General features: G+C 53.2%; 5 protein-coding genes across 5 annotated transcripts; 2 read left to right on the top strand and 3 right to left on the bottom strand.

Annotated features, from left to right (window-relative positions):
• Nucleotides 1–30: 30 nt before the first annotated feature.
• Nucleotides 31–2,496, bottom strand: PUNSTDRAFT_142590 (uncharacterized protein). Its single transcript, XM_007382066.1, has 10 exons — nucleotides 2,368–2,496; nucleotides 2,050–2,299; nucleotides 1,908–1,994; nucleotides 1,815–1,848; nucleotides 1,704–1,760; nucleotides 1,601–1,654; nucleotides 1,473–1,537; nucleotides 1,411–1,419; nucleotides 1,070–1,355; nucleotides 31–1,016 (listed from the first exon to the last, which is right to left on the bottom strand). The coding sequence occupies exons 1-10, from the start codon at nucleotides 2,390–2,392 to the stop codon at nucleotides 897–899; spliced, it is 987 nt and encodes a 328-aa protein (XP_007382128.1). The 5' UTR covers nucleotides 2,393–2,496; the 3' UTR covers nucleotides 31–896.
• A 2,944-nt stretch (nucleotides 2,497–5,440) lies between these two features.
• PUNSTDRAFT_64199 (Pkinase-domain-containing protein) lies at nucleotides 5,441–7,805 on the bottom strand (the record flags this gene model as incomplete). Its single annotated transcript, XM_007382065.1, has 5 exons — nucleotides 5,441–5,720; nucleotides 5,772–5,905; nucleotides 5,954–6,805; nucleotides 6,858–7,468; nucleotides 7,529–7,805. The coding sequence occupies 5 exons, from the start codon at nucleotides 7,803–7,805 to the stop codon at nucleotides 5,441–5,443; spliced, it is 2,154 nt and encodes a 717-aa protein (XP_007382127.1).
• Nucleotides 7,806–8,556: 751 nt separating this feature from the next.
• PUNSTDRAFT_119538 (60S ribosomal protein L35) lies at nucleotides 8,557–9,539 on the bottom strand. Its single transcript, XM_007382064.1, has 4 exons — nucleotides 9,374–9,539; nucleotides 9,213–9,317; nucleotides 9,005–9,155; nucleotides 8,557–8,943 (listed from the first exon to the last, which is right to left on the bottom strand). The coding sequence occupies exons 1-4, from the start codon at nucleotides 9,409–9,411 to the stop codon at nucleotides 8,863–8,865; spliced, it is 375 nt and encodes a 124-aa protein (XP_007382126.1). The 5' UTR covers nucleotides 9,412–9,539; the 3' UTR covers nucleotides 8,557–8,862.
• A 365-nt stretch (nucleotides 9,540–9,904) lies between these two features.
• PUNSTDRAFT_84803 (uncharacterized protein) lies at nucleotides 9,905–11,892 on the top strand. The gene is made up of 2 exons (XM_007382063.1): nucleotides 9,905–10,199; nucleotides 10,255–11,892. Exons 1-2 carry the CDS (start codon nucleotides 10,089–10,091, stop codon nucleotides 11,809–11,811), a joined length of 1,668 nt encoding a protein of 555 aa, XP_007382125.1. The 5' UTR covers nucleotides 9,905–10,088; the 3' UTR covers nucleotides 11,812–11,892.
• A 166-nt stretch (nucleotides 11,893–12,058) lies between these two features.
• On the top strand, nucleotides 12,059–14,457 carry PUNSTDRAFT_100257 (uncharacterized protein; the record flags this gene model as incomplete). The annotated part of the gene is made up of 6 exons (XM_007382062.1): nucleotides 12,059–12,394; nucleotides 12,443–12,890; nucleotides 12,947–13,126; nucleotides 13,177–13,640; nucleotides 13,689–14,320; nucleotides 14,379–14,457. Exons 1-6 carry the CDS (start codon nucleotides 12,080–12,082, stop codon nucleotides 14,455–14,457), a joined length of 2,118 nt encoding a protein of 705 aa, XP_007382124.1. The 5' UTR covers nucleotides 12,059–12,079.
• Between the last annotated feature and the right edge of the window lie 179 nt (nucleotides 14,458–14,636).

Genomic DNA, 14,636 nt, shown 5'->3' with positions numbered 1-14,636 from the left:
GCAGGCTGACGAGGGCGGGGCAAGTGGTGAAGACGAGGTCTAGCAGGGGGAATGTGTCGGCGAGGTCAGTCATAGATCCGAGGTGGAAGCATTGGAGGGCGGGCATCTGCAGGCAGGGGGGTAAAGGAGGCCGGAGAGCGTTGCTCGGCCAGGCGGAAAGGCGGATCGAGAGTTCACGGAGCCGCGGGAAGCGGAATGAGAAAGCGGACTGCATGATGTCGACCGAGCAGGGGTTGAAGATGAGGCAAGTGAGGTCCTCGAGGGCGGGCGCAACGAGCTCCATGAGCCTGTACACCAGCTTCGAGAACCGGAGCGCTTCGCGAGCTTTGCGCATGAGCCCAGATTGGTAGACGAAGGCCGTGTTCGCGGATACGCTACCGTTCTGGACCGACGGCATCGGAAAACCTTCGTTGATCTGCCCTTCCGTCTGATCCGCTATGAGCAGATACTTGACGCGTTGCAGTCTTCCAGATGCTTGCTGCTGCTGAAGGACTCGGACGAGGCCATCCACCTGTGTAAGGCCGGTCACGACGAGGGATTGGTGTTGGTATGGTTCCACGACGGCGGAACAATACTTCGAAGTGATTCGGAGTGATCGCGCCGTCGACCCGTCGTCCGTGGATGCCCAGGCGAATATGCGGCTGATGATTTCGGTGGGGATTTTGTCCATGATATTTGGTGTATGGGGTTCGCGATGATGAGGGTGTCGTGAGATCAGGGTCTTCACAGAAGACGGTCAGGCTCGCGACTTTGGGGTTTTGTATGTTGCGCCCATCGGGAGGCCGGGAAAAATATATCCGCCTTCGTGAAACGGGTGCATCCGCCGCTAAAGCGGCAGGCCTAGGTCGGCTCTATACGTAATCGAACACCCGCTGATCGTTTATGGGACGCGCCTCTCACTCGAAGTTAAACGACTCTGAGCGAGGAGTGGTTTCCAGTAGCAGTGGTGTTTCAGAGTACCGGCGACCATGGTATGACGGCGCCTTTGTCCACCACTTCCATGCTCGGATGATGTCCTGGATGATTTGAGCATTTTCGTTATAGGCACAACAAAATATGTAAAACGTACCATTTGTGTAAATGTCAGAAGCGTGGCGACGGGCATCAGAGCCAGACACATGTTCGGCAGTAGCTCGGTCGAATGGAAGGTAAATGCCACCGAGATCCCGATCGCCAACCCAGCAAATACGGTGAATATTGCGAGGCGGATGAACATGGACATCGGCAACTTGGTCTCCGGCTCTTGCAGAAATCCGAAGGCGCGCCGCGCTCGGTAGAACTCAAGGCCGAGAACTATTTCGGATAGCAGTGTGGCTGCCAGGCCTAGTATGACCAAGGCACCACTGATCGAACCTCTATAGGACGGAGTTTAGCCACTTGCTGTGAGTACGACTGACTAAAGCTACATACGGCACGCCACTGCATTCGCAATGATGTCAGAACGATAAGCAGGTGAGAGGGCTAGTACCCACCTGGAGTTGGAACAGTAAATGCCGGATGGAAGCCTCTTGATCTCATCTTTCCTTGCTAGACCAACCTATAGGGGAAAAGGGAGAGATGAAGCTCGAAAACCTGGTCACGGAGGCTGCAATCAACTGACCAGCGAGGCTTCGAGTAGTGCCACGATGTACAGCACATACGGAACGACGACAAGCTGGTCATTCTGATCAGCGAGCCATCTTCAGTACTCGCAAATGTATTACCAGTAACCGAGCGAGCTTCCGTTTATCGAGAAATAGATCACGAGCGTTGATAAGGAGCTACAGAGTGATTCGTTTAAGTCATGCACATACTGACGTATATGAGACACACACCTCCAATACTAGGGAGAGCGCAGTGTACGCAGTGCTTTGGAGTTCATCAGAAAAAGCGAAGTCAACGATTGTATAGGAGTGGAGACGTCTTACAGAACAGGACTGCCATATATCAGAGCCGCTTGGATAAAACATAAGGCAGGATGCGGTTCAGCCCCAGTGCTTTGCCTGAAGAATGCACTTCCGTGGGTATGTTGAGAATGACAGCATCGGGTCATACGGAGGAGGCGCTCACAGAAGCGTGTAGGACACGGAGGATATAACCTGTCCCGGTCTGTTGGTGAAGAGGGCTTGGGAGAAGTGGTTTTCTCTTACCCAGCTGGCGATGAACGACACCCATGTTGCTTGCCGTTGAACAGTCTTCGAAAGGATGACCGTAAGCAGGAGTACGAGCAGCCCCAACCCGCCGACTAGTTGTAGCGTGACGAAAATGTAAAGGAACGTGTGGGAGGTACTATCATGATGTTCCAGGTCGATGTCATCTCCTGAGGTCAGAAGCCAGTGCCATCGTATCACTATCAGTGATTGAGTTACGATGTGTCAGACCACTCACTCCGTTCCAGGACTCCTCCGCGCATGTTCCTGCAGGGGGCGTGCTTGCGACAACGTTATGGCGGGAGCCAAACTTGTCCCTCTGGACTGCGACTCGGAGTGGACTACCGCTGCCGGGTGACACGCTAAGCATCGGCTATCAGACAAAGTGAGGACGAGCGCGAAAGAGCGGTGCCTGGTGATGCTGTCCAATGGTTGCTGGCAACTGAAGGTATGTACTGGACACTGGCGGGCACTATATAGTGGATGTGAAAGCGGGCTAAGTATGTTGGTGCTCTGTAAGACTCGATGGTTTCATATGTCACTCGGCATTTTGCTGAACTTTCTGGTCACGGTCTCAGATACTTAAAATCATGCAAGCTTAAGCCTAAGGGGGTGTCTAGGCACGATGGCTGTGTCCGCCATGGTTTAGCCGATGTCTATTGCGTGCGGAACTCGGAAACATGCATATTCCGGTTGCATAGTAAGGTCATGCCAGATCAACCGAATGAGCTCGTCTATGATCGTGTAGGACTGCTTTGGGAGTTGTTCTAATCCGACAGGCGTGACTACACGGTCGACACCAGCACATCCAGGAATGCCAAATATCCTGCATAACAGTGACACGTCAACAGAACCTTCGGGATTGCATAGAAACCGAGACATGCCTTCGCAAAACCAAAGCTCAGGAAAGCAGCAAGTGGCACTGGACAGAAGCAATTGTAGTATCAAGGCGTGAGGTCAACAGCGGACGTACTCAGTGCCAGGAAGGCGTTGGGCAGCAGTGTTGGACCGGATCCTTGCAGTGCAAACGTGAACGAGACTCTATTGCCGGTATATTAGCAGCCGAAATACACCTCCACACAATTGTTGACGCGCTTACCCTATAGCAGCGAGGGCGAAAAAGGAAAAGAGAGTGAAGCGAATCAAGAGTAGAAAGGACGGCCTGGCATACTCCAGGAGACCATATGCCCGCCATGTCCTGTAGTGCTTTCTTGCGCAGAGGCATTGTAACGCCAGAGTGATTACCATGCTGATGATCACCAGAGTACCGCTTATTTTCCCTCTAGGTTTGCAATCAGGTACAGCCATTCAAGAATCAGGCCTGCAAAGAGGAGAAGGCTCACGGGACCCCTGTAGTATTAGCGCAGTATATGCGCGTTGCAAGGAGTTCGATCTTGTCAGTGTTTGCAAGGCCCAGCTTCAAAAAATGAAATTTGTGTTCCACAGATAAAAGAAGAGTGCCGAACTCACTTGGAAATTCACTATGAATACCAACGCATAGATTACGTATGGGAATGATACGAGTGCTATAACCTTCCAGTGAGCTCGGTCGTACATAACTTCTTCCCCGGTGCGTAAAGACGCGATCGTGTCCATCCACAGCTGTGTCATGAAGGCTAAAGCACTGTACGCATTTCTGACGACAAGGTCAGCGTTGTCGCGGTTGGCAAAGAGTGAGCTCACAGTACTGGCGCAGCATATATGAGACTGCTTTGTGCCAGGCAAAGACCCAGCGGGAGATCCGCGCCCGATACCTGGCCAAGCATGAAGCTGGAATGCGCTTGTCAACAAGGGTGTACATAGTTAGGCAGGTTACCCGATTACTGACAGCAAACTGTAAGAAAGCGCAGAGATGATCCAGCTGCCCATAGCAATTAACTACCATCACTGATATTCCGAGTCCCGAGTCGTAAATGCGCACCTAAGACAGAATGTATACCACGACGGCATTCTTCGTACCGACTTGGATAATGTGGCTGTTAACAGCACTATGACGAGGAGAGAGCCGCCAAGCAGTTGGCTAACAATCCAGAAAGTTAAGAACTGCGGTGAGAACGATTGACGCTTTATATCGAAAACTATAGATTGCTCAGATTCATGAAACCGCGACATGAAAGATGATGGCGAACTCACCTAGGCCTGACAACGGCATGTCCCTAGATAATAGTGGCACACCAGTTGCGCTCGCGGTTTGGTTCCGAAAGCAGTATGACGGAGTATACCCCGTTCTGAACGCACGTCAAGCAAGCGGTGCGGTAATCAGGGCCTGGCAAGAGTTTTGCACAGGTGAAAGCAGTCCGAGGAATACCACAATGCAATTGCGGTTGAGGACCGTCTACGGTCGAGAGAACGAAGAAAGGCGGCCATTCGAGACCACAAGAAGAGAGCATAATATGGCCTCAAGGGGGGAGGGACAGCATTTGGATCGAACAGTGATTTCGAAGCCAACAACGGGCCTGCAATCTTTGAGGTGATTCGGGGTAACGTTTGCTATCCGCAGCGTGAGCTTTTTGCGACCGGCCTACAATATTGCGTGCTTCCGAAAGGTCCTAGTGCATGGCAGCAAATAACAGGCCAATTGGTGCGGACTGCAACCAGAATCTGCCATGGATTTGCCATCGGGTTGAGAATGCAATCTGTGATCCACGTCTGTTTACGTTTGTAGGCGCGTTACATAGGATGCGCTTCAACAGTTCCTGAGCGGACCCGTCCGGACGTCGCCTAACGGCCAATGCAGGTCACTATCATGCACGGTTGCTTGCAACGCACGATAAACCCCTGAATTTGATGCCGACACAAGTGGACGTTTATGCACGAGTGTATGAAGCGTGCTAGCCAGCAAATAGAGAAGCAACCAGTCAAAGTGTCATCGTGATCGTCGGGTAGGAGCTCGTTTGCGAGTAACGCTCAACAAAGTATACAATGGACCGTGAGCTATTTGTCGACTCGTGTTATGTGCAATGGGGAGAAAACATACATCAATGATATATAGCCGTCGAGTATGCAAGGATGGGGACAGGTAAAGTAACATAGAATACTGCAGTAACACTGTCAAACCGAAACAGCAGTGTTCATGTGTCCATCAAAGGTCGTAAACGCATGATAAAATAGCAGAACTGAAAGGCAAAGAGAGGAGCGATGAACAAGATCATCGAAGACAATAGATGGAGCAGTCAGGCGGCGAGTGCATAATTAGGTTCGTGAGGTCACAGGAAGCAGGGGGTATGGAAGTACATGCTACCTGGAAAGGAGAAAGCGCGTCGCGTCGGCATGCCTACCGGTAGAGCGGGAGAAACTATTCAGTCGGAGACTCACAGGATGCTCGGCCACTTGAGCCGTAAGCCCTCCAGCCAACGCATATAGAGCAGCTCAGCTATAGCAGATTTCTTGCCCGCTGAGCCAGAGTCCGCATCGGTACGTCCAGGGGATGGCGTAGGTGACGCAGGTCGTCCGGATGTTGACGGAAGACCAGCGATCTCCTCTTCCTCTGTCACTACCAGCCCTTTGCTTGTGAGCTCACTCCTTCGGATAACGCGTTTGTGCGGGAAAAGGTTCCGTGTGGTTTGTATGTGTTGCCGAACAGCAGAACTTCTACGTTGGCACATTAAGTTGGCATCCTAAGCCTGGTCTCACGAGACTCACTCGTTGATCCCGCTGAGCAGGTCTAGAATGATGTTGTACGCAAGCTCAGGGTTCGCGTCCTTCAACTCTTCGAAGCCCCTTGTTAGCATACTCAATGCTTCAATTTCACGGGCGTCCATATCATCATGAGTCGCCTGAGTTCTGGTGAGTGGGACACAATTGTTGTTGATGGAAATCATCACCTTCTGAAGCACTGGCACGACCACCTCTTCGACCATCGCCTTCCCAGCCTTCACCGCCTCACTTGGCTTGCGTCGGGATGATGATTTATCCTTGGCCGGGGAGGTCGGAGGCGAAGTTGGGCTGTCCGCTCGTAGGCGCATGCTACCAACATAGTCTGCTGATAACCTTAACGACCCTTCTTTGTCGAGCTTCTTTACAGGCCTGATGGTATCAACGCCTGTGCCAAGATCCGCTTCCCGTACGATGGTGCCCCGACCATCCAACGACTGACGAGCGCGTCGAGGTGTACGCATCGATCCAGAGTTATATGCAGGTGGCGCACCCAGTGGCGACTGGCCATCGTCTGGAGTTGATGGTTCCAACCCAGCGGATTCCACGGATGACACATCTCCAGAAGCTAACAAGGTAGGGATATCCTTCTCGTCCGACGGAGTCGGAATAGGTGAGCGAATGATCACAGTGGAGTGCGCAGCGTCGCTGTTGCTGAGGATCCCCATGCTGCCTCTTACTGCACCTGCAGACTCCACAGAACCTCGAACTTCTGCTGCAGAAAAGTCGTCTGCGTCCTCGTCCTCGTCGGGAATAGTTTCCGGAGGCATCATGTCCTTGGCCATGCTCCGGAACGTACCCATTGCCGATACGGACTTGATCGTGTCGAAGTTCCATTCGCTCCGTAAAGTGCCGTCCCATGCACCGCTGTTCCTGACAGTCGCTTGATACATTTGGTTTTGCACCCGACCAGGAGCTCGCGCGCGCCAATCTTGATAACGTTCAATCAACTCGGTCAGATACGACGTCTTTCGTGCGGTCCGGATGAAGCGGTGCTGTAGCAATTCCTTCGTGGTAGCGCGCTGGCGACAATTGTCAGCACAAATCGGCTAGCGAGCACGCATATGGACCTACTTCGGCGGGATTCTTCGTAAGGCATTGTGCCACAAAGTCCTTAAACGCCACCGAGAATGCACCCTCAAGAACCGGGGCTTTCGCCTTCGGGATCAAAAAGAGTACGCGCATGGGATGGTATTCCGCCAACGGTGGCTCTCCTTTGGCCAGTTCAATCGCGGTGATACCCAAGCTCCAGATATCGGCCTTTGCATCATATCCGGCTTGTCGGATTACTTCAGGCGCCATCCAGAAAGGTGTCCCGACGAATGTGTGGCGAAGGGTGCTAGTCAGCTGCGCAGCGACACCGAAGTCGGCCAGCTTTACTTTTCCCGAGGCGGAAAGCAAGATATTCGCAGCTTTGATGTCTCGGTGGATCGTCCCTTCGCTATGAAGGTAATCGAGACCAAGAAGAAGCTCTCGACAAATGACGGCAATGTGAGCCTCCGAAAATACGCCAGCCTTTAGAAGATCGAGGCAGGACCCTCCTTCGAGGTATTCCATGATGATCCATAGCTTGTAGTTGACGACGAACGAGCCATAGTAGCGTGTGACGTATTCCGAGTCGCATTGCGCGAGGTTGGCGATTTCCTGCTGGATTTCGGATATGTCGTCGTCGGAGTCTTCGAGGTCTGTGCCCCCCCATGTTTAGTGATATCGAAAGGAGATGGAAGCGATAATGCAAGACGCACCAATTTGCTTGATTGCAACGATTTGTTTCGTGTCATTGTGTATGCCTTTGTATACCGTACCGAAACTCCCCGTCCCGAGTTTCTCGAGGAGGGTGTACTGGCTCGCCGGATTGCTACTGGGCATCGGATACGGTTCCCTCGGGCCGACACGAGATTTGTACTCCGCGCGTGGTGACGAAGGTGACGAGCGTGTTAGTACATTCGGCTTGGGGGAAACACCGTTAGCATAGATATTGCTTGCACTCGCGTGCTGCGCGAGGCGCGAGCCCGGGGTCATGGTAGGGTTTGGGTCAAGGAGACGGGGATTATCGCATCATGGGAGACAGCGGGTCTATCTGCCGAGATTCACTCTTCGAGCGACGAGCAGCCTAGCAGGTGCCCAACCCACGTGTACACGGCGACTTCGCGAAGAAAACGTCGTTGCAGCATGGCAACCCAAATAAAAGAGAGTTGAAGATAGGGCCAGACGCGTACGAGACTCACCATGATCAGTCTAGTATTAGATTCTGCTATTAGTTCGTCGTGGTCGTCGAGGTTGCGTTCGTCAGCTAGAAAAGTAAAGTGGTCATGAGAGCAAATCCCACATGGCGTGGAGTCAGGCATACAGTCGTGATCGTCGTGCGAGTGGAGATGCGGGATGAGAGGCAGAACTGGGTTGAGGAAGGGTCTAAATCGGATCGCCGGACCAATGAGGCGAGAGGTAGCGTGATTAGCAACGCGTCAGGATAATGTGGCCTTCAACTTGTTGGCTATCAGAAGACAGACTGAGGCCGGATGGAGTTTGGTCGACAACGGCGACGATGGCGAACGGAGGGCTAGGACGGAGTAAGGGGGGTCAAGATGATCCCGTCGGCGGGGCTGGGTGAAACGAGTGACGTTCTTCCTAATCCCCGACGTCACGCCCATGTGCACCCAGCTTCGGCCTCTGATCTCGTCAAACAAATCTGCAGGTTCGCGCATATTTACCGAGTAGACCATATCCAAAGTCGATAACACGAGTGATCGCAATGCTTATTCAACGACGGTACGGGGTACTAATATCGAGCATGAGCATTTATGCAACGGGACGCGGGTAGCGGAGAGTAGTCCAAATGCAGCAGGCAAAGGAAGTCGGCATTTACCGACGTGCCCCGAGGGACCACTCAAGCCAAGGCAGCTCGGACGGCAGTCACTGTCACATCATGGAAGGTTGCAGGCCAAAAGACGGTGGTGTGCATGCCATAGCATATTCATGTGGAGGCCAAAGCTGTTGCATACAAACACAAAACGAGTGCAAACCGGGCGCCCGCGCACCCTCAGGCATATCCGACGACAAAACGACACGCAAGACCCGATCATGCCTTGACGGCGTACTTGCGGAGGGGGAAGTGCGTATCCTTCTTCTTCTGCTTCAGCGTTTTCGCCTTCTTTTCTGACTGTAAAGCCACAACGTCCAGTGAGTACTAGACATGGAGAGTGCACATGGGGGTCACTGACAGGCGTCAAACGCCGGCGGATCGCGCGCGTGCGCTTTGCCCGGAGGTCAAGGGGAAGGTACTTCTTGCCCTTGTAGAACTCCCGGAGGTTTTGTCGTTGCTTCGCGTTCATGACGGTCAAGACACGGGCGATGGACTTGCGGACGGTGTTACTGTAACATGAAGTCGATGTTTGAGAGATACTTTGCTTGTACCGTGAAGACACTCACATTCGCGTGAGTTTTGATGCGGATCCACCGGCGATCTTCTGCACGCGAAGGGTCAGGAGCTCCTGTTTGAGCTCGGTGAGCTGCTTCGCCAAGTCATTCTTGGACCTGTCCACGCAGGTCAATGCTGCCTTTCGGATAATACCATACAATTCAACGCTCACTTAGACTGGAGCTCGTAGGCCTTGACTTTCCCGGGCATGGTGGATGTAAAGAGTCTGACGAGCACAAGTAAGGTATGAGCAGTCTGTTCAGCACCAGGTAACAAGTCCAAGTTGGAGAATAGGAAAGCAGGTCAACGTATATCTGCATTGAGAGTACAGAGTCACTCCATAGAGACCAGATCGAGAAACCCGGAGATAAATGCTGAAATATTCACCTTGAGGTTGCTCGTCGTCGATGGCGGGGAGGGGACAAAACCTTAATTCGGGCGACTGTGTAGCTGATCAAGCTTGTCTCACGAGTCTTCATATGGAAAGCCCCCTGTCAAGCGGAGTCATGTGCTCGAATAGGGTCCGACACGCATCGCGCTGGCTGGAAAGCCCTACTTCTGACTTTTCCATGCTGCGTTCAACGAGGGCCACTGGCTCGCTATGCTCGTTCATTACTGGACAGGCAAAGGATCCTTCCTCGTCTCGCTCGGTATCTTCTGTGGTCAAGCCACTCAGGCGACAACCAGCATTAAACCCCTCTCCGCGACCTTCCAGTGCTCAAACGCCTGGCAGGAGCTCTAGAGACGTCTCCCGTTTGAAGTCAAGGCTTAAGCCTCCTACAAATGGCAGTCCCGAGGCGTCTTTGAAGAAGTTGCTCAAGCCCCATGTATTGTCAGCTCGCCTCAAGAAGCTCAGCGACGAGGGCAAACTGGACGATGCGATAGACATGCTCAAGAACTCGCCCTTGGACGCGCAGAATGTTCCGGTATGGAATACTATGATATGGGAATGCATGAAGGCAAGGCGCTGGGCATTATCTTACAAACTCTACACGGACGTAAGGACTTCGTTCAAGTTCTTAGTCGGGTAAAATGATGGATGAGCAAATCCAGATGAAACGACGTGGCCATAAACCGACGACACGGACGTACCAGACCATGTTCTCCGGCCTCTCACGGATAGAGCACTGGGATTCCCATTCCAAACAGCTCGAGCATGCACATTCCCTGTACAACGCTCTCCAGGCGCACGTAAATGCTTTGAAAGCGCATGATTTGGCATCTCCGGACCTTGCTGGTGGCCTCCTCGCTATCGCATCATACATAAAGATCCTTGCAGACGCAAAAGAGTATCAGAAGATGTTCGACGTGTACTATGCGTTAGACACGAAGGGGCCGTTCGCTCCCAATCACCTTGTCTTCACCGCGATGTTCCAGGCGATAGCAGAACGGAAAACGGTGACGCGCAGCCCCACTGCGGAACACGAGGAGGAACGTAGGGAAGAAGGGCCTGCGATGACCGCACCTGTGCAGAACGCCTCGGATGCGAAGCTTCTCTGGCGACAAATGCTTAGAGCATCACAGTCGGATGGCGGATTCTCTATAGATGCTTATCTCGTCACTGGTGCGCTGCGTTGCATTGGTCAAGGACGAGCCTCGGATCAGCAGTTCGCGCTCTCCATCGTTCACGAATGCCTCGGGCTATCTATTCGTTCCGGTGAAAAGGCTCCTCCAGCCAGAGTGGAGCTTTCAGCGCCGCTGCTTGAAGCCGTGCTCGAGCTTTGCAATCGTATGCGCAAGTTTAAGTTGTGCGCGGAGATTGTACAACAGGTCATCGATCGGCCTCATAAACGCGACTCGGAGCCACTCCTTGACCGCTACCACATGGAGCAGGTGTTGCGTGCCTATGCATCCCTTGCATCCAACACCAACAAGTCCCAGGCTAACGAGGCGCATGAGACCCTGCTTTGGATGATCCGCCAAGAGGCAATACGGCGCAGCGGCGCGGGTCCCAAAGACAACCAATATGCACTGCGTATACAGCCTCAGCGTTCAACCTTCAACTGGGTACTCATGGCGTGTTGGCGATCCGCCGACTGGCAGACGGCATGTCAAACTTGGGCTCTTATGACGAGGCTTAAGCCTCAGGACTTCCTCCTCGAGAACCCTCGGACTGTCAGGCCGGCCCCTCGTGGTAAAGCGCGCGTGCTGGAAATGGATGCCGAAGGCATGTCGTGCATGGCTCGGACGGCCTTCGCGAGCAGAGACGAGGCCGCAATGCGACAATGCCTCCGCATGGTGGAGTATGGTGGCATCGGTGAACTGCTCGGCATAGGGGAGACAGGCAAAGCCCAGGCTTTGACCGAGCGGACACAGAAGGAAGGGAAACGTGTCGCGTTCTATCAAGCCAAGCTGGCCGAGGCATGCTTTTCGATCATTCAAGCCCTCCAAAGCGGCAAACGCGCGTCGCCTACAGAGGTGGATGACCTTAGCCACTGGACGTCGCTGAAGCCAGAACTTGCCAAGATCGCCGCGGGAAGGAGCAGCTGGCTCCCGGTGGAAGAGTTAGACGGGGACGAGGGAGCCAATGCTGCACAGCCGACTGACTTCAAGAAGAAATACGGCCGGCAACGGATTCTGGAGTGGGAGCGAGGGGCGCGGCACGCCTAAGATACGTAGACTCTGCAACAGCATCTACTCAATTAATATCGTACTACTGGATGGATCGCAAGCCATGCTCATAATACCACACCTCACGTTACATGCAATCATGCATATGTAGTTGGTATGTTCGTGCCAAGCGCTGAACTGCGTGACCAAGTCGATTCCAGTTCACCTCCTGTGGCGATGACAACGCTTGTTTCCTTTCACCTCTGTGAGTTCGATCTTCGAGGCATCTTCCCATTCGTGCGGGGTCCGTTGCCAAATAGCTGGAGAAATGTCTGAGAATACCCGCCAAGTTGGCGCGTCGCCCATATCTTCCTCGCCTGGTCGGTCTTATCCCCTTGCTCGTCCGCATTGGCCGTGGTCAACGTATACGCATCGCTCGTCTTCTTCAACACCTAGCATCGCTTCCAGTCATGGACACGCTCGCACATCAACACTCAGTGGATCATGGGAACCTCGCTCGCTGGGGTCCTCCACGATGACGGGCACCAGCACGCCTGGAGGCGCACCCCAGGCATTCGTCAGACAGGATAGTGTATTCAATGTCGCGGCGCAGGACGATGCCATGAGACACTGGACATTTACGGTGAACAGCTTTATCTGCTCTTGACGTAACCGGTGCTGAACCACGTAGGCCTTTGAATGGGTAGTGCGGGATGTCCGAAGGCTGAAGGACTTCGTTGAAGCAGATCACGTCGATGGCGCGAGTGCTCCGTCAGAGTACGACAGGGTGCACGAGGATACCTCTTCCAGCTTCGGTGTCTTTAGAGACTCGCCGCTGTTGGGAGACGGGAAATTCAAGCTTGAAATCGGTATGCTCGCACCCGTGTTAAAGACCTTGCGCTCACACATCCCAGCCATGTCTTCGACGTCTATCCAGAGCAATCCCGGATCTGAAAGAATCCTCGTCTTGTCTATCACTTCATTAATGGTCGACTTTCATCAAGCTGACTATGACGCGTCGATCATGGTAGCGATCAAATGTCAGGACGACAAAGCAGGCGAGCGAGGTGCGAGGCCAGCTTGGGTATGGGAGGCGTGGCAAAATGAGTGGACATTCCGTTCTGATAGTGAAGTTTGGGGTAAGCCGCTAAGTTCGAACCTGTCTTGCAAACAATCTGACACTTGATGGTGACAGAATGCCCCTTGCCATCATTGTCATCGCTATTGGAAAACTATCGCATCAACAGCAGTGACTCATTTGTCATTTGTGTTCAGATACACTCTCCACTTGGGCCATTCTTTCCACAGCAGCCGTCTGCTTATTATGTACCAAGGGATCTTCTTGAAGGTCTTGAGGCGTCTTTGGATAATGCCAGTGAGTACGTAGCAAGACGGAAATGCACTTCTCGAACATTTCCTCCGCAGATACCGGTGACGTACGCTTTGTCTGTTTGGAGCGGAGTTTCGAGGATGCTGCATCAGGCGAAATACCCCCAAGCCCTTCGCTTTCTACGCAGAGCAGCCGCAGATCGTCTTCGGGATCAGCGTCGACTCCGTTCTTACCACACTTGACGGCTCGAAAGCGCACGATCTACGCTCATTCGGATATCCTCATCCGCAGATCAGAGTATTTCGCCACCATGCTTTCTTCGGCCTTCGCCGAAACTTCGCAAGGCATAGTTCCTGGAGAGCGCAAAGTCTATACCATCGTGGTTGAAGAAGCCGACTTTAATACGATATACTGGCTTTTGAAATGGATCTACGGCAACTGGTTGCTTTTCAGAGACGACGACGACCCACGAGAAGCTGTCAGTGGCACTGGCGCTGGCTGGAGCACGAAATGGCTGCACTCTCGCGGTAACGAATGGGATTGGAAGACGTTCAGCAAAGTAGATGTTGGTGACGCAACAACAACCATCGGCAGAGACGACGACAAGAGCGTAGCAAGTATTGGAAGTGTCCGTTCCGCGACAAGTGGTCATCAAGATCAGAGCTCTGCTGGTGACAAAGGAAAGCAAACCGACCGGTCCAGAAACATAGTTTCAGCATCCACGCCATCTATAACACGGAGCACAACTTCCAAACCTACGATGCCTGGAATCACTTCCAGGCAGTCAAGCGGTGTTACCACGTTGCGCCATGGTGCTCCTTCCAGTGGCTCGACCACAACGAGCGTTATGGCTGGTGGCGTCTCTTCAAGCTCATCGAATCAGGCAAAGTCTGTACCCCTTCCTTCAAGCTACCCGTTGTCGCCCAGAGCGTCCAGACACCCTGCTTCAACTCCATCAATACCTGATCCGCATCCTCACCCGACACCGCCTCCGCCGCCTGCGTCTGCCCTTTCCGTGTACCAGGTGGCGCATCGTTACGCAATCCCTGGCCTGGCTTCGCTTGCTCTGGAACATATGATGGCTACTCTCACACCTGCACGATCATTCGCTCTTCTGCTTGCGACCTCCTTGTGGGATGAGCTACATGCGCTTGTAGAAGATTACGTGGTAGAACGCTGGGAAGAGGTTGCTGTTACTCCGGAATTCGAGAGCTGCTGCGTTGAAGTGGCGGCTGGGGAGTACGTCTAGTAGCCTGCCTGGTCGATCAGCTTCATTCATCCATCACATTTCGTATAGGTGGGGCACGGAAGGCGGTAAAACGCTCACGGCCCTCTTCAGGCGGCTTAGGTCGCCGCTCGGCTTCAGTAGATCTTGAGTACTTGAGCTCCAAGTGACGCGTCACGACGTACCATGAATTGGGCGGATCATGCAGCGTGACACTGACAAGGTGCGACACCCGTGATTCTTATTTGGACATTCGAGCCGCTCGTGCAGAAACCCTCGGCCCTTCGAATTCTATAACGGGTCGTGCATGTGCCCCACACGGGACAGCAT

This window comes from Punctularia strigosozonata, assembly GCF_000264995.1.
Source record: "Punctularia strigosozonata HHB-11173 SS5 unplaced genomic scaffold PUNSTscaffold_4, whole genome shotgun sequence".
NCBI lineage: Eukaryota > Fungi > Basidiomycota > Agaricomycetes > Corticiales > Punctulariaceae > Punctularia > Punctularia strigosozonata.
Note: the sequence above shows the minus strand (reverse complement) of the source record. Positions and strands in the feature narration are given on the sequence as shown.